Source organism: Ictidomys tridecemlineatus, chromosome 5 (assembly GCF_052094955.1).
Source record: "Ictidomys tridecemlineatus isolate mIctTri1 chromosome 5, mIctTri1.hap1, whole genome shotgun sequence".
In the NCBI taxonomy this organism is placed as follows: Eukaryota; Metazoa; Chordata; class Mammalia; order Rodentia; family Sciuridae; genus Ictidomys; species Ictidomys tridecemlineatus.
In genome coordinates, this window is record NC_135481.1 from 17807086 (window position 1) to 17829613 (window position 22528).

The window sequence follows — 22528 nt, forward strand, 5'->3', positions numbered from 1 at the left end:
AGTTATTTGAGTGTGGGGGTGTGGAGTCTGGGTTTTGATATTTTCTTCCTTGCTCTCAGATTATAGAGCTCCCATTAAGAACTCCTTTTACAGACTCTATGTTACCTACTCACAGGTCCTCTTCCTGACTATACCCCTCCAGAAATTTTCTCCTTTGAAAGTACTACTGGATTTACATTGTATGGAATGCTATATAAGCCTCATAATCTACAACCTGGGAAGAAATACCCAACTGTGCTGTTCATATATGGTGGTCCTCAGGTGGGCATATAAATATACACATACATATACACATATATACATATATATATATTTTTTTTTAATGTGATTTGTTTTTAAAATATCTAGTGTTATTTAGAATAGGATAAGAATTTGAGGGCTAGGTTGTGGATCAGTGGTGGAGTGCTTGCCTAGCACATGTGAGGCACTGGGTTCGATCCTTAGTGCCATATAAAATATAAACAAATATGGGCTGAGGTTGTGGCTCAGTGATAGAGTGCTTGCCTAGCATGTGTGAGGCACTGGGTTAGATTCTCAGCACCACATATAAATAAATAAATAAATTTTTTTTAAATAAACAAAATAAAGGTCCACTTATGACTAAAAATATTTTTTAAAAAAGAATTTGAGCAGTCTTAGGCTTCTGCTATTCTTGACTTTTTTTCTAATTATCAATTCAGATTGCTAGGTATCCAAGTTTAATTGGCTAATTTGTAAAATAGTTTCTTACTTTACATTGAGGACTATGTAACTCTTAAGGGGAGTGGAATATTCACATCACTAGGTAAATTTCTTTTTTTGGTGGGGGGGTTTCTAGGGATTGAACACAGGTCTTGTGCATGCGAGGCGAGCACTTTACCAACTGAGCTGTATCTCTAGCCCCAAATATCTTAATTTCTATGTAGAGAAACTTGTTTGGGAAATGAAATTAAACAGTTAAATGTATAGGTAAATAAAAAGTCATATATTTAGAAATTCTTGGTAGCTTATTGAATTCCCCTCTTTATTCTAAGGCTACATCTCTCAAGCAAACTAGAATACTTTACTAGCTGGTAAAGATAATAACTATGCCACTGCTTAACACTGTAGGAAGTTTACAACTTGATTTTTCCATTTTCTGGATTAAATATTAGCATGTGGCTAATGCTGTTGACCAACAGAGTAAGCTGTTTTGGATAGATGAATTGGTTGTTAGTTTCATCATGTAACTCTTAGATTCATTAATATCCTTTATAATTATTCCTACTTATTTTGTATTTTGTATTTAGAAATATATCTAAGTACCAAGCAGCGTGAAAAATAAAACAACTACATGAGGGCTGGGGACGAGGCTCAGTGGTAGAACACTTGCCTAGAGTGTGTGAGGGACAGGGTTCGAGCCTCAGCACCATATAATTAATTAATTAATTAATTAATTAAAGGTATCACGTCAATCTACAACTAAAAAAAATATTTGAAAAATAAATATATGAAGCCGGGTGCGGTGGTGCACACCTATAATCCCAGCAATTCTGGAGGCTGAGGAGGACCATGAGTTCAAAGCCAGCCTCAGCAAGGGGTGAGGCACTAAGCAACTCAGTGAGATGCTGTCTCTAAATAAAAATACAAAATAGGACTTGGGGATGTGGCTCAGTGGTCAAATGCCCCTGAGTTCAATCCCTGGTACCAAAAAAGAAAAAAAATTACATGAGCCACAAAATCTCAACGATGATAATCGTGTATTAAGTTAAATCATTTTCCCATCATTAAGTATTCCAGATAGAGGAAACAATAAATATCAAGGACCTGGGGTTAGAAATAAATTGATAGGGTTGCTAATAAGATGCACCAAAGGAAATAAGGTACAGCTAATAAGATACAGTGCACCAAAGAAAAATGGTGTGAGATGAATTTAGAGATAGCCATGACTCAAATAAGCCAAAGTCTCAAAGGTCATATAGTTTAGATCTTGGACTTGAAGAGTAGCATAGTGGTAGAGCAATTGTCTAGCATGTGCAAGGTCCTGGATTCAGTCCCCAGCACAAAAAGAAAAAAAGAAAAAGTTTAGATCTTTTTCTGAAGGATAATGGTAGCCATTATAAGGAACCAGGCAGTAGTCATATGTCATTGACATTTTTAAAATATCACTATTACTTCATGAGCAAACAGACTATAAGAGAGCTAGAACAGAAGAAGAAAAACCAGTTTAGCAGTTGTTACAGTGGCATTAAACATCCAAAACTACAAAAGAATGGAAGACTCTCTCTTTCTCCTTCCCACTACAATCTAACCCAGTAAATATACAACACCTATTAACTGCACAAAGATAGTATTTATTCTTATTTAACTTGTGGGTAATTTTTCCCACCTTTGGTTTTAGCCAGAGGAAAAAACAACAAATCAGATTTTATTAAAATTTCAAAACTTTTTTTTTTTTAAAGAGAGAGACAGAGAGAGAGAGGGAAAGAGAGAGAGAATTTTAATATTTATTTTTCTTAGTTTTTGGCGGACACAGCATCTTTGTTTGTATGTGGTGCTGAGGATTGAACCCAGGCCGCACGCATGCCAGGCGAGCGCGCTACTGCCTGAGCCACATCCCCAGCCCCTCAAAACTTTTTGTATCCAAAATTTCTATTAAGACCTAGAGCTTTATACATAAATATTTTTATCTGGTAAACCAGTTATATTCAAAATACATAAGAAACTTTTTAGAAATCAATAAAATAAGAACTGAACTTTTTAAAACCAGTCAAGGGCTAGGGTTGTGGCTCAGGGGTAGAGTGCTCACCTAGTGCAGGTGAGGCACTGGGTTCGATCCTCAGCACCACATAAAAATAAATAAAAAAATAAAAGCATCATGTCCACCTACAACTAAGAAAATATATATTAAAAAAAAAACAGTCAAAGAAGCTGGGGGATGTGTCTTAGTTCAGTGGTAAAGCACTTGCTTGGCATGCATCAGGCCTTAAATTTAATCCCCAGCACTGCAAAAGAAAATAATAATAATAATAGCCAAAGACATTTCACAAATGTATGGCAGCAAGTATATATAAGAGAAGAACTCAGCACCATCAATTATCAGGAAATCCAAAGTAACACCACAGTGATAAAAACCACTAAACATCTGCAGAATGTCTAAAATTAAAATAACTAACCCCACCCAGTATTGACCAGGAGTAGAGAACCCTCATGCATTGACAATGGGAAAGAAAAATGGCACAGCTACTTTAGAAAACTAGTTTTTAAATTTTTCTGAAACAAAAATTTAGCTGACACATAATAATTATACATATTTATGAGGTATAGTGGGATAATTTAATACATATGTTATACATACATATAATATTTTCGCGCTCTCTCTCTCTCTCTCTCTCTCTCTCTCTCTCTCTCTCTTTAGTGAAACCAAGTCTTAGTATGTTGCCCCCCCGGCTAGCCCAGAACTCCTAGGTTTAAGCAGTCCTATCTCAGTTTGGGATTATAGGTGTGCAACACCATACCTGGCATCTTTCTAATTTTTATCTGAACTTCTTTTTGTTTATTACTTAGTGTCTGCCATCACTAATTATAGTAATGTGTTTCTTTATGACCAGGAGACTTTCTGAGAAATGTCACTAAGTGATTTCATTGTTGTGCAAACATCATAGAGTTTGCTTACACAAACATAGATGGTATATGTCAATCACTCAAACTGGCTACTTGTGTGTGTGTTCATGTGTGTGTGTGTGCCTGTGTGTTTTTAGGGATTGACCTTGCACATGCTAGGTAAACACTGAGCCACATCTGTAGTCCCCTGCCCCTTTTTTTCCTTAATTTTATCTTGAGACAGGATCTTGCTAAATTGCCCAGGCTAGCCTCAAACTTTCCATCTTCCTACCTCAGCCCTCCTAGGTAGCTGGGATTTCATGTGTATACTACTGTGCCTGGCTCATGATAGCATCTTGATGAAATCAAGAGATGTACAAGATGTACTGTTTTATAGTAAACTTAAAACAAAAATAAAAAACTTTTCATTGGTGCTTGGAATTAAAATCAGGACTTCATGCATGCCAAGCACTCTTTCTACCATTGAGCTATACCCCAACCCTAAATTTAAAAAGTAGGAAAACACTCTAAAATAGTGATGAAAAGGGGCTGGGGTTGTGGCTCAGAGGTAAAGCACTCATCATGTGTGAGACATAGATTGAATCCTGAGTACCACATAAAAATAAAATAAAGGTATTATGTCCACCTACAACTAAAAAATGTTTAAAAAAATTATGAAAAGTATAGTATAGTTAAATACATATACCAATAACATAGTTATTTATTATAATTATCAAACATGATATAAGGTACCTAATTTTCATATATTTAAGTAATGTTGGCAGTATAGGTTTATTTATGCCAGCATTACTACAGACACATGATTGAGGAATTGTATTGTGCCAGCTACGATGTCACTAGGTGATTGGAATTTTTTAGCTCCATTATAATCTTCTGGGACCACCGTCAGATATGCAGACTGTCACTGATGAAAACATCTTTATGCTAGGCATGGATGAATAATTTTTCTTTTCACTTGATGTTTTGTTAATAAAACACTAAGATATATTTAACTTCCTAGTCATTTTGAAGTATAGTCTGTATGGTGATAAAGTGATTGCAGAATTATCCTACTCAGCTGGGCATGGTGGCACATACCTATAGTACCAGTTACTTGGGGGGTTGAGGCAGAGTATCACTTGAGCCCAGGAGTTTAAAGCCAACCTGGGAAACTTAGTGAGACTTCATCTGAAAATAAAAAAGGACTGGAAATATGGCTCAATATTAAAACACTTACCTAGCATGCACAAGGCCCTGGGTTCCATGGCCAGTGTGAGATTGGAGGGGGGCACAGAATTATCCTACTTTTTACACACAGGAGAAAGGAAACAGGACTTGTCACAGTGTCCCTTTAAAAATGCTACATTTTCCCATTGCTAGTCAATGATGACGCTAGAAGAGACAACTGGGAAGGGAAGATGATCTTATTTATCCTGCGACTGTTATTTGAATGACACAATTCTTCTTCAGAGTAGACAGTTTAGTAACTTTTTCTGTGGGGTGGGTTAATCTTCTTAACTAATAAATAATTAAGATCTATAATTGTGCGGTAATTTCCCTGAAATTTGAATGTGAAATTAAGCAAGAAGCAACATAAAAATGAAAAGACTAGTTAATTGTGAAATAAATAAATCACTTAGCCAGGCATATTAGCACATGCCTGTAATCCCAGCAACTCAGGAGGCTGAGACAGGAGGATTCCAAGTTCAAGGCCAACCTCATCAACTTAGAGAGACCCTAAGCAACTTTGGTGAGACCCTGTCCAAAATAAAAAGTGCTGAGAAGACAGCTCAGTGGTACAGCACTCGTAGGTTAAATTCCCAGTACCAAATAAACAAATCACTTAAAAGTTACATTTTAAAGGCAAAAGAATAATAAATTCTTAAGCTTTCTGCTTTTTTGCAGTGCTCTGATTCTCTTATGGTTTGTATGTTACCATATAATAAATTTCATTAAAGTTGTATTTCTTCTTCAGGTGCAGTTGGTAAATAATCGCTTTAAAGGAGTCAAGTATTTCCGCTTGAATACCCTCGCTTCTCTGGGTTATGTGGTTGTAGTGATCGACAACAGAGGATCCTGTCACCGAGGGCTTAAATTTGAAGGTGCCTTTAAATATAAAATGGTGTGTGAACACAAAAACTTTTCTTTAAAAAAAAAAATTTTGGGGGGGGGTGCATTGTTTAATGTGAAATATGCAATTAGGAAAGGGTGTTTGTGTGTGTATGTGTTCAGGGGTGGGAGGGAAGATGCAATTTGTGTCCTAGGCTAGCTCATGTCTACCTATGTATATCTGTGAAGAGCTGAGAGAGAGCCACTTTTATGTAGAAATATCCTCCCTTTCCACCTTAGCCAGACGGCAGCACCATTTTAGTTTTCAGCATCCTTTATGCTATTGAGGAATATTTGAGATTTGTTCTGTCCTCTGTGAAGAGGGAAACCAACTGGTTAGTCCTTCCTTGTGACAAGCCTCTTTCTCTCTACAGGAAGCTTTAAATGCTACCTTTTAGAGATGCCCCATGTCCTTTCTGCTGCTTTGGGAAATGATGAGAATCCGATGTTCCTTTTGCACAGTAAGGCAGTTACTGTGTTTGCCAGTGTATTGGACATGCTGAGTAAGACATGGGGATTTTCTCCCACAGCCAGTTCTTTGACCTTATGTTATATTCTCATGTAAGTTTTGTTTTGTTTTGTTTTTATTTTAGTTTTTGGCTCAGTAAAGTGAGATTGTATGCACTGGCAGGCCAAGTAATATAGATAGGGTGATAGTGGTAAGAACTAGGACTTAATAGAGCTTTAAAGAAACAAATAGTATGTTCAGTTCCTAGTGACATGATGGGAAAATAGGAAGGTTAGGACCTCAAGAGTGATTCCCTCTGCTTTATTACACTAAGTATTAAAAGAAGAAGTAAAATTAATTCCTCTTACGGGGGCTAATTTTTTGTCTGTGGGTATAGGAAAGGCTTGTTACAAGGAAGATGCTGACCTCTTAGCAGACAACAGAACAAATGTAAATGGGAAATACCCAAAAGCAAGAGACAGTTTTTGCAGCCATAGGAAAGAATTTTTTTACTAAGTGATAACTAAATTCTAGGACAGACTAATAACAGAACTGTAGATACCTATTTCCAAGTAGATTTTGGAAAAGAAAAAACGGGGATGGGAAATAGAATCTCAGTTATTAATGAATTCTAATCTGAAAAATAAATATTTTAGTAAAAAAGTTTATTAGCTTAAAAATCACTCTTATAAATGAAATTTTTATGCATCAGAATCAGTGAAATACTCTCTTTTTTTGACAGGGTCAAATAGAAATTGATGATCAAGTAGAAGGACTCCAGTATCTAGCCTCTCAATATGATTTCATTGACTTAGACCGTGTGGGTATCCATGGGTGGTCTTATGGAGGATACCTCTCCCTGATGGCATTAATGCAGAGATCAGATATCTTCAGGGTAAGTGATTTCCTATTGTACTCATTTTTTTAAATAAGGGTACTGTGTAATAAAGGTTTTTTGTAAATTGAAGATATGTGAAAATGCTTATTTTCTGAAGGTTTAGAGTTAACAATATTATGGAATGTTATGGTCTGTGTATTAAATGACCATATGAAGTCAGTACCTCAGTTGTTAGCATAATTTTTCTTAGACTCTTGTCAACTTTGTAGTGAGTTTTTGACTATTATGGACATATCCAAAAAATTATAGTAGGCACTAATGATTAGTAAGACATATATATACGTATTAGATTGTAATTGTTTGTTTAATTGTTAGACTGTAAGTTCTGACAACAAGGACCTCTTTGCTCTATGTGCCACTGTATCCTCAGCTGCTAGATATAATGCTTGGTCCTCAGTGAATTGTCAAACACTAGCCTCTGGGTTCAATTTCCAGTACTGGAAAAGTAAAAGTCTGTGTTGAATGAATGAATCATGAATTATTAAATATTTAAATGCTCACAATGCTATAAACAAACTCTTTAAAAAATATACCAGAGAAAATGAGATGAACATAGTTAATAGGAATTAAAAGTAGCATTTTTTCTTAATATTGCAGTAATATGATTATATTTTACAATGAAAAAAAGGTGTTTTTTTGTTTTTGTTTTTGTGTGGCAATGGTGATTAAACTCTGGGGCACTCTATCACAGGACTGTATCTTTAGCCTTTTATTGTATTTTAGTTTGAGACAGCATCTTGCTAAATTGCCCAAGCTGACCTTGAATTTGCAATCCTCCTGCCTCAGCCTCACAAATAGCTGGGATTAGGGTGGCATGTGGCACTGTGCCAGGTTGAAAGTAATTAGATATTTGAATACAGAACCATGTGGAAAAGCCTTAATATGAGGCAAGTTTTTAGTACTTAAATATAGTTCATTCATTGTTTTAAATTTTGTACTACAAAAGAGACTTAAAAAAAAAAAAAAAAAGACTGCTTTTCCTACATAAAGTTAACAATTCTCATGCATTTATTTTTCCCAATCACAGGAATGAGTTTATCCTGAGGTACTCATAAGCTTTAGTTCAGTCTCCCTCTTGATAAAGGAACCTACAGTTGTATTTCAGCTAGCCCTGGTTAAGGGTTTGGTGTCAGCATGCCTGTGGAACATGAAACTTACTGAGTCACTGAGTATCAAATTGTGACCTTGGCAAGCTACTTCAGTTTTCTGAATGTATGCCTAGTAGTGGAGTTAAAGCCTAAGGATAATTTTAGCCTGTAAATTTGTAATTTTAAGTTCTTACTGCTAGCCATGCTAGTGTTTCTGGAACACAGTTCACTGTCAGTGTTGTTTTATGCAGGTTGCTATTGCGGGAGCCCCAGTCACTCTGTGGATCTTCTACGATACAGGATACACGGAACGTTATATGGGTCACCCTGACCAGAATGAACAGGGCTATTACTTAGGATCTGTGGCCATGCAAGCAGAAAAATTCCCCTCTGAGTAAGTTCAAGCCCTTATAAAGTTTTAAATTGTTTTTGAAAAACTTATCTTTAATGATAATGAAAATTTCAGATATTGAAAACTAAAATTAATATTTTATAGAGCACTAGAATGGCTTGACTATCGCTCAAAGCAAAATGAAAGACCAGTTCATATACTGTATTTTGAATTTTGGCGTTTGATTTTTGTTTTGGTTTGGTTTGGTTTTGTGGGGATTGAACTCAGGACCTCATGCATGCTAGGCGAGTGATATACCGCTGAGCTACACCCCACCCATGGTTTGGGTTTGTTGTTGTTGTTTTACAAGTTGTATTTTGAAGCAATTGTTTATATTGAAAGAAGTTAAGTACACAACTGTTTCAAGATGGGAAAAATTTTGTGTCTATTTGGATATGTTTTATAAGCAGTTTTTCTAGCAACATGCTATAATTATTGATATGTTCTAATTAATAAATTATAAACAAATAATTTTTTAAATGTTCTATTACACATGGGATCTGGTTAGTATATTACAAATTTAATATTGAAACTATCGAATCTTTATTCTAACATTGTAGTATAAAGAAGTTAATGTTGACTAAGTGTGATTAGTTCAAAGGAATTTAGTGGTTCCCCCTAAATACTCTACTATTTTATCTAATATTTTTATTTCTCCAGACCAAATCGTTTACTACTCTTACATGGGTTCTTGGATGAGAATGTTCATTTTGCACACACCAGTATATTACTGAGTTTTTTAGTGAGGGCTGGAAAACCATATGATTTACAGGTGAGTTATTCTGTATTTTCAAATTAAATTCAATAGTCATTAACAGTTGGTTACTTTGAAATCTAATAAAATATGGAGTAAGGCCAAATTTTTAGCTGTGTCCACCTAAAGTACAGGCATAGTTATTACTATGATTGGATAAAATTGATGCTATTGAAGTTGGGCTAAAAAGCCTCTTGGATTGCATGACTTGTATATCTATTTCTGCTTTCAGTTTATCAGCATGGAAATGATGACTGGGAATCCATTTACTGCTCTCCTTTGCTTTACTTTTCCCTCTTTGAAGAGTGAGGAGTTGCTAATTGATTTTATATTGAAAAAGGATTTTAGGCCCAGATTATATAGTATCTTAATTTATTATTACATTGTCATTAGTATAGAAATTAGCAAGTTATCCTTCTCCATTGCTCCCTTATTCAAAAATAGATTTTAAGAGAAAGTATTCTTCCTTTTTATTTCTTAAAAAAAAAAAAATTATATGCTTAGCTGGGTGTGGTGGCACATGCTTATAATACTAGCCACTCAGGATGTAGAAGCAGGAGGATTGAAAGTTCTAGGCCAGCCTCAGTAACTTAGTGAGATTCTGTCTCAAAATAAAAAATAAAATGGCTGGAGGGACTGAAGTTGGACTCAATGGTAGAACGTTTGCCTTGAATGCGTGAGGCACTGAGTTTGATCCTCAGCATCACAAAATAAATAAATAAATAAACAAAATAAAGGTGTTGTGTCTATCTACAACTATAAAAGAAATTCTTTTAAAAAAAAAATGACTTGAGATATAGCTCATTGGAGTGCCCCTGGGTTCAATCCCTGTGTGGGGGGGGGAGGATCATGTGCTCATAAGAAATGAAAAAAACATTACTTTTTTCCTTTTTTATATTTCAGTTGACATTTCTGTCCAGTTAAACTATGATATATTTATCTATAGCAGTAGTTTTCAAGCTTTTTGGTCTCAAGATCTCTTTATATACCAAAAAACTTTGTTTATGTGGGTTTTATCGTCAGTGTTTCTTGCTGGGTGTGATGGCACATGCCTGTTGTCCCAGCTACTTAGGAGGCTGAGGCAGGAGGGTTGCTTGAGCCCACAAATTTAAGAACAACTTAGGCAACATAGGTTCCAAAATTTGAATTTTCCTTAAAAGCTTAAATTGTGTCATTAGCAAACAAGTACTATTAGTGTGGTCCTCAAAGTGACCATATTACTTCATTTACTTTTGACAAATGTTTACCAAATAGCAAAGTCTGAATGGTCATGGTTATCAGTCATTCTCTGCCCAAAAAGAAGGGTGGGGGCAGGGAGTTCCACTAAAAAGCAGCAGTTCAACTTCCAACTTGGTTACACAGGTGCTTTCCTTTGAGACATCCTGTAGCACAAATGCTTTGTGTATATTTCTCATTTCATCACTACAGAGTATTAAAAAGGCTTCTGTGGGGTTACAGTTTATGAAATTCAATTTTTTTACTGCTATTTAAGTGAAATTGGCATTTTTTTTCTTTCTTACTACAAGTGTGCAGTGGTGAACATTCCTGTGACTTCTGGAACAATTTAATATTATTGCTTTGATTTCATGCTAAGGCACAATTGCTTTTGTATTATCAGTGCTACACAGTCAGTAAAGGCAAATAATGTTTTTTATAGTTCTAAAAGTAGTTTTGATCTTATGTATCCTTTAAAAGGGTTTCAAAGAACCCCTCAAAGTCTGCATACCACACTTGGGTAATGAACTGTTGGTTTACAGGAAAATCCTTCATTAAGCCTGATATAGGAATTACAAGACAGGGGCTTTTTTTTTTTTTTTTTTTTTTTTTTTGGTGGTACAAGAGATTGAATTCATGGGTGCTCTACCACTCAGCTACATGCCCAGCCCTCTTATTTTTTATTTTGAGATAGAGTCTTGCTACACTGACTAGGTTGACCTAAACTTGCAATACTCCTGCCTGATCTCTCAAGTAGCTGGGTAATATTGTAGGCTACACCACCTTGCCTCATGAGGAAGGGGCCTTAAAATAGGATATATTTATTATGTTATGCTCTTTATTATTGGTCCTGTTTTAGAAAAAAACAGAGCTTTCAAGGAGATGTGTTATTAAATTTTGTTTTAATACTTTTACTTTTTATTGTTAAGATCTATCCTCAGGAGAGACACAGCATAAGAGTTCCTGAATCTGGAGAACATTATGAACTACATCTTTTGCACTATCTTCAAGAAAACCTTGGATCACGTATTGCTGCTCTGAAAGTGATATAATTTTGACCTGTGTAGAATACTGGTATACACTGGCTATTTAACCAAATGAGGTTTAATCAATAAGAGAACACAGAATTGATCATCACATTTTATACCTGCCACATAACATCTACTTCTCAAAGTAAATTTGGTGCCATGTAGGCATCTACAGCTTGTGGATAGTAATCTAATACCTTAACTGTACACACACAAAATTGAATGATTCATATGTCTAAGGGATCCAGCAATACCATGAGAAATACTGAAAGAAATAAGATAGTAGCACCACATATCCATAATTACCCTATTTTCACTTTTAATAGCATTATAAACCTCATGGACTTAATTAGTGTATTTTTACAATATACTTCTGAGTTTATTAAAATATGATGACATTAGTGATCAGTTTGGTTCAATTCCAGAATCTCTGACTAGTTACGGATTTGATAGCACTTAAATGTAATTGAATAGCTATGCTTCATTGCTTGAGGTGTATCCAGCATGTTATGAACTAATCACTATTAAACCTATGACTTAACCAGGCATTAATGATTTTTTAAGATAACTTAGTGGCCTACTAAAGATACTTATTTTGGCTTCTGACCAGTTTTTAGCCAATTTAAACTGTATCTAGTATAAATGATTCTCTTTTTTCTTCAATGAGATGACAAAGTACGTTTTTCCTTTCACATAAAGGCAAATAACTGTATATATAGCATGGATTTAATTAGTCTTATGATGTTGATAATTATAGACAGAAAAATTTTAATCAAATGATTAGAGCTTAAATATTTGCAGGCAAGATTTTTTTTTTCTCCTTCCTTTAGGAAAAGAAAAAAGTGCACATTCCCTTGCAGTCAGAAAATTTGGTGGTGCCAGTTTCCTTGTGATATTTCCCTATTAAAATGTTCCAGGGGGCTTGGGTTGTGGCTCAGTGGCAGAGCACTTGCCTAGCACAAGTGAGGCACTGGGTTCAATCCTCAGCATCACTTACAAAAAAATAAGCAAATAAAATAAAGGCATGCTATCCATCTACAATTAAAAAAAAATATGTTCCAGAATTTAGGGAGATGGAAGGAATCACGTGGTGTAGGGAAAGCCAGGGAATGGAGAATGACAGGGAGAGGAGGTGGCAAGGGTCTACTTAAGAACTAAGCACAAGTAGGTTAAACAGAAATACTCATGAAAAAATTGGAAAGTGAAATTTAAACTACTAGAATATTAGGAAACCAGAATTAAGAAATCACTCTGTTATCAACACAGCTTCAGACTAACATCATTCAGGGGAGGAAAACTTCCTTAGAGTTATTTTTATATTCCAGGGTTTTTTGTTGTTTTGTTAGTTTTCCTCTTAATTTTAGAATTCTTTCAGATTTAAACTTTACCTTTAAATTATTGAACATAATTTAGGTATTGTGAGCTTAAAATAAAAAGGTTTCCGAACAACCCCTTTACCATAAACAAACTCCTGGCAAGCCATAGCATTTTGTTTAAGGCCTATGAATAGTTTTTTTGTTTTTTTGTTGTTTTTTTTTTGAAAGGCCATGACATTTTGTGGGTTTAGCCTTCACACTTGACTGAAGGGAGCTCATAGACTTTTAAGTACTGGTTGAGATCTGTCCTCATAAGGTTTTTGGGTACTGTGGGACCCATTGAAACCAGAGGCAGGAAGGGCATCTATGAGTTTGACCCTTTTTATCACAAGCTTCAGTATTTAAAAAGTTATTACTAGTACTTTTAAATCACTCCAAGAAAAATTTCTCTATTTCTTTCTCACCACTACAGATAGTATACATTAATTCTACAGGGGGTACATAATTTACATTAATTCTACAGGGGGTACAGCCTGCCTTAGTGAGGACCATGGCTGTGCACCAAAGGTGGACTTGATTGAGGGCCAGGTGAGAGGCAGAGGAGACGCTGAAATGGCAGGGTGACCTGGTGGTTCTGACCTTGGAGAAGGTGGATTGGGTTTTGCTGGTTGTGTATTTATTCTGTATAATAGATTTCATACTTTTCTTTATTATCTGTGTCTGTATTGATTTTCATGTTTATAATGTTTTCTCATGCCAAGATTTGTTAATATTTTTTCAGTGTTAAATTAAATTGATTTGAGTAACTTTTATTCCCCAAGAAAGTATTTTCCCTCATGACTGAAGTATATATCTGACTGTTGGAAGATGGTATTTTTTTGGACTAGTTGATCTCTGAGGATCTATCCTTATATGCAAAGTAGAAATGGCATAAAATAGCTTTTTAGAAAGCTACTCATTTGAAACCTCTTTCCCATTAAGAGATGCTATATTGAAGAAACAACTTTATTTTACCAAAACAAACAAACCTTATAAAACCTCATATGTTCTTGAATTCACAGGTGTTTTCCTTTTCCATTTTGCCTTTTTTCCTCCTATCACCAGGAATGTTCCTTTTATAGCTCCCAGTTACTTAAATGCCATTCTACTTCTCTAGGGGGAGAAAATACCTGGCTGAATTTGTTTTTACAACCTGTATAGAAAACATAGTAAATTTCTCTGTACCCTGACTATGGGTAACAATAGTTATAGAAAAGTAACAAAAAAGTAGTTTTGTAAGAGCTTAAAAGCATCAGGTTAAACACCAACCTAGATTTTTGTAGGCTTGATAAATGAATAGCAATCACCTAATGCAGTTGCTTGAACTTTGCAGAACATTATAACTCAAAATCAAGATTCATGTGGGGTGCTTACTGAAAGAAATGCAGTCTTGAGCCTGACTCCTAAGAAATTTGTATTCCATTGATTTGGGTGGAGATCAGGAATGTGCATTTCTAGCAAGCTTTCTAGGTGATGCTAAATCAAATCACTCTGGACTATTTTAAGAAATGTGATGGGGGGCTGAGGATATATCTCAGTAGTAGAGCTCTTGCTTAACTTGTTCAAGACCCTAGGTTTGATCCCTACAGCTGGAAGAAAAAGAAAATCTCTAGAGAATGGGATTGGATTAAGAAAATTATAGGGAATTTTTATACTGGACTGACTCATAAGAACTTAAAACAATAGTCAGGAAAGCTGCTCATGTGTGATAACTGTTGGTTCCTTTTCATTCTGAAAGCAGAAGAAATTAACTTTGTATCCCTTTTGTCTAGAGATTCATTTTGGAATGAAGGTTTTTTCCTCAATGCCATTCATTCCTGGCTCTTTTTCAAAGGCTCACACAAGAATATAACATCACAATACATGCATTACCTTTTAAAATAATGAAATATAGATAATGATGCTTGCTCTTTTTTTCCTACTTGTTTTATTCCTTACAGAAGGTGTATCCCACCTTTCTACAACACAATTCTCTCTAGGTGGAATGATTCCAGTAAGATTTCATTATTATAGAATCATAAGTTTTCAAACTGGAGTAAATATTGGATTAACTTATTGTTCTCATTCGTTGGAGGAGGAACCTACATACTACAGAGAGGAAGCCACACAGACAGTTAGTATTTGGTTGGTACTAAATTCCATCTAGATGTCCTGCCTCATGGTAGTTAAATGATATATAGAAAAGGCAGATTTTTAAAGATGTATTTATTAATATGTTCCTATAAAACATTTTAAAAGTAAACCACATAAAATGGTTAAATTTTCCATTCTAAAGTAAATGCTAAGCATGCTTATTAATGAAGCAATACTTCTGATTAGTATTTGAGATTCTGAAGTTAATTAAACTTATTACACTAAATGTGTTTTCCTTGGTGTAGAAGGGGATTTGGTGATTGGGATATAGAGTAGACCCCTTGCTTAAGCCCAAAAGCCCACCTTATAGCAATTTGATAAAAAGAGACATGGCTTTAAATTAAGATATGTAATGTGAGTGTCCTTTCCCTGCAGATATGAAGGAATAAGGAAATTTCCCTTACCCTAGCCTTCCCAACCCTACCTATACACTTTCCAGCCAAAAATATTGACTCAGATGTCTTAGTACAAGGTGCTGGGCTCTAGGAAATTGTTTTAAAAGTCCCTCACAGAGAAAAAGTCATATTTGTATGTATTTATGTTTTTACATAACCCAAATGCAAATTTATGTTATATTCAGCAACATTGGAGTTCAGTTCTTTATAGTATAAAGTGCCTGCTGTTTTAAGCACTGACTTGTATGAAATGAATTGCATGTCTCATTCCAGTAAGTTTATGGGTTTTTTTCATTTTCAGCTACATGGCTTTTAATTATGTAAAGTGAAATATTAGTTTTGTTGCATTTTATTACAGGTTCTTGGTTGCAATAAAGATGCTGCTGAAATTAATTGATTTAAATGTTCCTTCCCCACCCACTTCCCCATTTGTACAGCCTTGCTTTGATTCATCACAGCTGTGGAGTGAATGTGCATGAAGGAGGTCAGGTGCACACAGTGGGGAAAGGATTACATGGGGGTTTAGTGTAAACACTAGCCAGAGTGCATCCCAGCCCAGTGGGGGTGTACACAGAACCACTCATGGTTCTAACAGCCAGCAGCTAATGCTGCCAGGGTAGGTGATATTTGGAACCAGTGACTACTAGTCCCCCTGAGCAGTTGGGATTTCTTAGGAATGCCACTTGGGGTTGGTAGTGATTTGTATACACTCTCAAGGAAATTTTGAGGGAGTTCAGAATATTCTTTTTTCAGAGATGTATTTGACAATTCTCTGGTTTTTTGGAGCTGAATTAGAAAAAAGGCAGGAAACATATGTACTCCTCTAAAATAAGTAAATATGGATTTGTCTGATAATCTTTCCAGAACAATTTGAATTCTACAACTTTCTGAAGTTGTATGTAAAATATTTCATGAACAAATGGTGGTATATTATTCTGGAGAGATCTTTGATTAAAGACAATCTTTAATGCTACAGGAGGCTGGGGTTGGGGCTCAGTGGCAGAGTGCTTGCCTAGCACGTGCAAGGCCCTGGGTTCGATCCTCAGCACCACATAAAAATAAATAAAGATATTGTGTCCAACTAAAAAATAAATATTAAAAAAAAAAGATAATGCTACAGATGAGTATTTCCCAACCTTTTCACCTCATGACACATATACCAAAAATATATATATATTTGCACGACACTCTAGGATAAACTGAGGCATGCTGGGGTAACCTGTTGAGGCTTCTTCAGCCTGAAGTTACTGGCCAGGCCCACCCCGTCTCTAAAGAGATTAGTATCAGCACATATATAATCCATGTGAGGCACAATGGTTAAGAAATTTTTGTAGATTACTGTGGTTTCTTTAAATCAGCCTGGATTTATTGCTAATCAGAAATCAACTTTCAGCCTAGCCATATTCATCCACAGACTGTGATGGAGGATGTAAACTCTCAGTCCCTGTAGGGCTCCAGTGCTCACTTGTTCACTTATCATAACAAGTGTGGCCTTATAGCCTCTTGACCTCCTTTTGGCCTAACCTCGTCCACTCATGGATATGGAGCAGCAGTGATTGATTCCTTGGTGCTTTTGAGGGAAGCAGAATTAAAACAGCTGCCATATGAAAATCTCAAAACCAGAGTATAGTTTTAGTTTGGTAAATTCCAGGATTTAAATATTCATCAGCCTGGCTATCCACATATCTGTTGTCCTGGCCCTGCCATTCTGGAAGGAGTTCCCATTGAAATGAAGTAGTTGTTTCAGCTCTGACATAGGCACCAAGATCAAGTTTGCTGTGTGCTCCTTCCCGAGAGATAACTCTAAAATATTTACCAGACTCAAGTCTCATTTTTTGCCGGGGGCGGGAGGGGGGGGGAATCAGGGTTAGAATCAAACCAAAAGCCTCACATGTATCAGGCAAGTGTTTTACCACTGAGCCCAGACTTGAGTTCTTTTTTTTTTTTAGTTTTTTTTTTGTGGACACAACATCTTTGTTTGTATGTGGTGCTGAGGATCAAACCTGGGCCGCACACATGCAAGACGAGCGCGCTACCGCTAGAGCCACATCCCCAGCCCCAGACTTGAGTTCTTGAAATGCAAGTTTAGAAAAACAATTAGCCAGGATAGTAGTCCCTACTCATCTCTAGGAATCCCACCACTACCATCCTCATTGGAAAGACACCCTGCAGAAGTGGCCTAGTTATTTTAGAATTCTCTTCACAGGTACAGTTCTTTGTAGGAATGTCCTCTGACCAAGATCTGGAAACCACATAGCTCTTATGTAAAATGAACTGTCCATGTTGGCTTGGTTAATGAGCATGTGTATAGTTGGAGCGGCATTCTTAAATGCATATGAATAATAACAGTCTGTGTAGTGCACTTGGCTTCTTAATGATGAGTTGCCTAGTTTGAGTTGTCCATTCCTCTTCCTTTGTATTGCCATTGCTGTCCTCTCTGTCTCATGCTAGATCACTGCAACAATTCTTTACCTAACCTGATTGGGAATAAAGAGCAGAATTCCAGGTAACTTCAAAGAAACATCTCACAACTTTGATTCAGCAAGTATTTAGCAACAGTCATGTGTCAGTTCTGTATTGGGCCATGAGAAAACAAAACTGAAGACATGGTCTTTTGCTCTCAATGAACTCTTAGCACCAACTTCACCTCCTACCCCACTAGCACACCCTATAGGACACTGCCACTTCCTTAAAGACAAGCTAGTTCATTCTTTTTTGGTGCCAGGAATGGAACCCTGGGACACTCAACCATGGAGGCACATCCCCAGCCCTTTTTGTATTTTATTTAGAGACAGGGTCTCACTAAGTTGCTTAGAGCCTTGCTAAATTACTGAGGCTGGCTTTGAACTCGTGATCCTCCTGCTTCAGCCTCCTGAGCTGCTGAGATAGGCATGCACCACCATACCTGACTAAGGCAAGCTAGTGCTTAACTCTTCGTGGTGCTCCTGTCCATAATACAATCCAAGTTCTACCTGACATACAAGACCCTGTGTCAGCCAGGCAGGGCACATTCATCTGTAGTCCCAGCTACTCAGGAGGCTAAGGCCAGAGAATCCCTTGAGCTCAGGGATTCAGGGCTATCTGAGCCATCTTCATTTGCCTTTACCTCTAGGCTTTTCGATCACCTCCATGCATGTGGATTTCCTTTCATTTATATAACACATTTTTAGTCAATCAGATTCCTCTTTCAACTTTTGCAGTGCTTGTATGGAATCATGCCTGAGGAGTGACTTGGGGGCTCACCTCACCCTGGCCTCTACAACTTGCTAGTTTTATGGGCTTGCATATGTTTACATCATATTCTGACCCTCAGTGTTCTTAGATGTGAGATGGGAATACTAATAGAACCAATCTTCCTTAATAGATTGTGGTGCAGATTAGATGTCTAATACACAGAAAGCACTTGGTTCCTGGCACACAATAAAAGATCTCAAAAGATTATCTCAGATTTAGCATTTAATTTTGTACCATATTGTTTGCTGCTGGTTTTGTTTGTCCAGTTAGATTTCAGACTCAATGTAGGCACTTTTAGTCTTGTTTCATTCTCACCAAAAAATACAGAGTCAGGTATTTAATAACCACTTATTAGATACTTAAATACCAAAAAATTTCCAAATAAGAAGTATTTGACCTCCATTTAGAGTTTTCTAAATGATCAATTATAAATTCCTAAGCACATCTACCAAGTTGCTTGTAAGTTTTTCTTTTATTGGCATTGATGATAAAATTATTAACTGATGTATAATATTTGTACTCAATGAAAATGTGTACTACTTTCTCTAGGATTTTCTCTCTCCCCACCCTTCAATCTAGCTGTTGCTATAAATTGCATACTTCATCCCAATTACAACATGAGAAAGTTTACTGTAACTCAGCAAATGGAGAAGGTCTTTATCTACTGTCCAGTATTGGTTTCAGTGAAGAATAAAATGAGCCAACCAGCTTCACAAGACTCCTTTAAAATTTTTTTTTCTTTTTTCTTTTTTCCTGTTCTACCACTGAGATGCTTCCCTGGTCCTTTGCATTTTATTTTGAGACAGGATCTCACTAAGTTGCCTAGACTGGCCTGGAACTGGGAATCCTCCTGCCTCAGCCTCCCAAGTAGCTGCAGTTACAAGCATGTGTGCTAGACCCACCTATTAATTGTACATATTAATGGAGCTCAGTGTGATATTTCAAAACATGCATACATCATGCACTGATCACGTCCAGCCTTCATTGATTTCCTTCTCCCCTTCATAGTCTTTAGTAATCTCTAGTAATCTCCATTCAGGTCAACTTCTCTTCTCCCTGTCTCTTCCACATATGAGAGAGAACATGCATTTGTCCTCCTGGGTCTGGTTTATTTCATTTAATAATGACCTCTGGTCCCATCTATTTTGCTGCAAATGATATTTCTGAATAATATTCCATTGTATATGTGTGTGTATATGTATCCACACACAGGGTGACATATATATATATATATATATATATATATATATATATATACACACACACACACACATTTAAGGATAGAAATACATAAATCAACAAAAACCCATAGATATTATATATATAATGTATATATATATATAATATACATATATTAATTTCCATAGGCACAACTAGATTTCACATGTAATATAAAATTAACACCTTAGGGCTGGGATTGTGGCTCAGCAGTAGAGTGGCTCCCCTAGCATGTGAGAGGCCCTGGATTTGATCCTCAGCACCTCATAAAAATAAAGATGTGTATCCAGTTACAACTAAAAAATATTTAAAAATAAATAAAATTATCACCTTAAATAATCCACAGATAAAACTATATATACACATACTATACATACACACACACACATACATATATCTCGTTTTCTTTATCCATCTGTTGGTGGGCACCTAGGCTGATTTCATAATTATTGTGAATAGTACAGCAAAAAACATAGGTATACACTTATTTGGTATAGTAATCTTACTTCCTTTGGATATGTATCCAGAAGTGGAATAGCTGGATCATATAGTGGTATATTTTTAATTTCTTAAGGAACCTCGAACTGTTCTCCATAATTGTTACACTAATTTACATTCCCATCAACAGTGTATGATACTTCTTTTTTCTCCACATCCTTGCCATCAGTACTTTTTTAATAATAGCAATTCTAACAAGTGACATTTTATTGTAATTTTGATTTGCATTTCCCTAATGACTGATATTGAGCATTTTTTTCATGTATTCGTTGGTTTTTTTTTGTTGTTGTTGTTTGTTTTTTGGTTCTGAGATTAAATTTGGGAGTACTCTACCATTGAGCTACATTCCTACGCCTCTCTCTCTTTTTTTTTTTTAACATTTTAATTTGTGAGGAACTATATTATTTGCCTGAAGTACTGAACTAACCAAGTAGTTGATTAATACATAGGAATATCTGCAAAACGGGAATATTGTGGCATTAAAAATGAGAAAACAAACTTATTAATATAATTTTTCATGTACTAAGAGAGTGTCTGTACTTTTTATTTTTGAGTCAGGGCTTGCTAAATTGCTGAGGCTGGCCTTGAATTTACGATCTGACTGCCTCAGCCTCCTGAGTATCTGGATAACAGGCATGGACCACTGTACCCAGTTTGTATTTCTTCTTCTTTTGAGGAGAGTCTTATTCAGATTATTTGATAATTTTTTAATTGAATTACTCAGGTTTTTGTTGTTTAATTTTTAAGTTCCTTAGATATTCTTTATTTTTTTAAAGAGAGAGAGAGATATTTTTTTTTATTATCTATTTTTTAGTTTTCGGTGGACACAACATCTTTGTTTGTATGTGGTGCTGAGGATCGAACCCAGGCCGCATGCATGCCAGGCGAGTGTGCTACTGCTTGAGCCACATCACCAGCCTCTCCTTAGATATTCTTAATACTAAACTTTGTCCAATGAATGCTTGGCAAATATTTTCTACCATTCTGTAGGTTGTCTCTTTACTGTTTCCTATGCAGAAGCATTTTAGTTTGATATAATTCTTTTATTAGTTGCTCAAGACAATACAATGATCTTGACATATCATACATTTGATTCAAATAGGGTATGAATTCTCATTTTTCCACGTGTCCAGATTACAGGATCACATTGGTTTTACATCCATGTGTTTACATACAGCAATCCTAGTATCAGTTGTATTCTGCTGCTTTTTGTTTGTTTGTTTGTTTGTTTTTGTTTTTGAAAGAGAGAGAGAGAATTTTTAATATTTATTTCTTAGTTTTCGGCGGATACAAAATCTTTGTATGTGTTGCTGAAGATCGAACCCAGGCCCACACGCATGCCAGGCAAGCGTGCTACCGTTTGAGCCACATCCCCAGCCCTCTGCTGTGTTTGATATAATTCTATTTGTCTATTTTTGCTTTGATTTCCAGTGCTTTTGGGATAATATCCAGAAGTTATTGCCTATGCCAATATCTTGAACTGCTTCTCCCATTTTTTCCTCTAGTAGTTTTATAATTTCAAATCTTAGTTTTCAGTCTTTGTTTCATTTTTTGAGTTAGTTTTTGTACAGGGTAAGAGAGATCAAAATTCAGTCGCCTGCATGTGGATGTCCATTTTTTTTTCAGCACCATTTATTGAAGAGGCTGTCCTTTCTCCAATGTATGTTTTTTGTTTGTTTGATTGGTTTTTGGTTTTGTTTTGTTTTTATTTTTGTTTTTGGTAACAGGGATTGAACTCAGGAATTCTGAGCCATATAACCAGCCCTAATTTGTATTTTATTTAGAGACAGGGTCTCACTGAGTTGCTTAGGGCCTCGCTTTTTCTGAGGCTAACTTTGAACTGGTGGTCCTCCTGCCTCAGCCTCCAGAGATGCTGGAATTACAGGTGTGCACCACCATGCCTGACCCAATGTATGTTTTTGTTGCCTGTGCTAAGAATCAATTTACTGTTAATGTCTGAGTTTATTTCTGGGAACTCTTCCTGTTCACACACATAAAAAGAAACTATAGACCAAAATCCCTGATGAACATGAGTTCTGAAAAATTCTGAACAAAATACTTGCAAGTAGAATCCAATAACACATCAAAAAGACCATTCATGGGCTGGGGATATAACTAAGTTGTTAGAGTGCTTGCCTTGCAACAAGGCCCTGGGTTCAATCCCCAGCACCATTAAAAAAAAAAAAAAAAAATCACCAGGATC

General features: G+C 36.0%; 1 protein-coding gene across 15 annotated transcripts in view; it reads left to right on the forward strand.

The window, feature by feature from the left end:
* Nucleotides 1-13614, forward strand: part of Dpp8 (dipeptidyl peptidase 8) — a 59052-nt gene extending 45438 nt beyond the window's left edge. For 12 of the 15 annotated variants that reach the window (XM_078049458.1, XM_078049454.1, XM_078049462.1 and 9 more), the window contains 6 exons: nt 116-261; nt 5537-5683; nt 6861-7013; nt 8356-8498; nt 9156-9267; nt 11394-13614. In XM_078049458.1, coding sequence (XP_077905584.1) covers nt 116-261; nt 5537-5683; nt 6861-7013; nt 8356-8498; nt 9156-9267; nt 11394-11516 — 824 coding nt within the window. In that variant the 3' untranslated portion in view covers nt 11517-13614. Of the gene's footprint in view, nt 1-115; nt 262-5536; nt 5684-6044; nt 6209-6860; nt 7014-8355; nt 8499-9155; nt 9268-11393 lie in introns of those variants that run through there. The other 3 variants (XM_078049460.1, XM_040276520.2, XM_078049465.1) reach the window with 2 other exon arrangements.
* Nucleotides 13615-22528: the final 8914 nt, after the last annotated feature.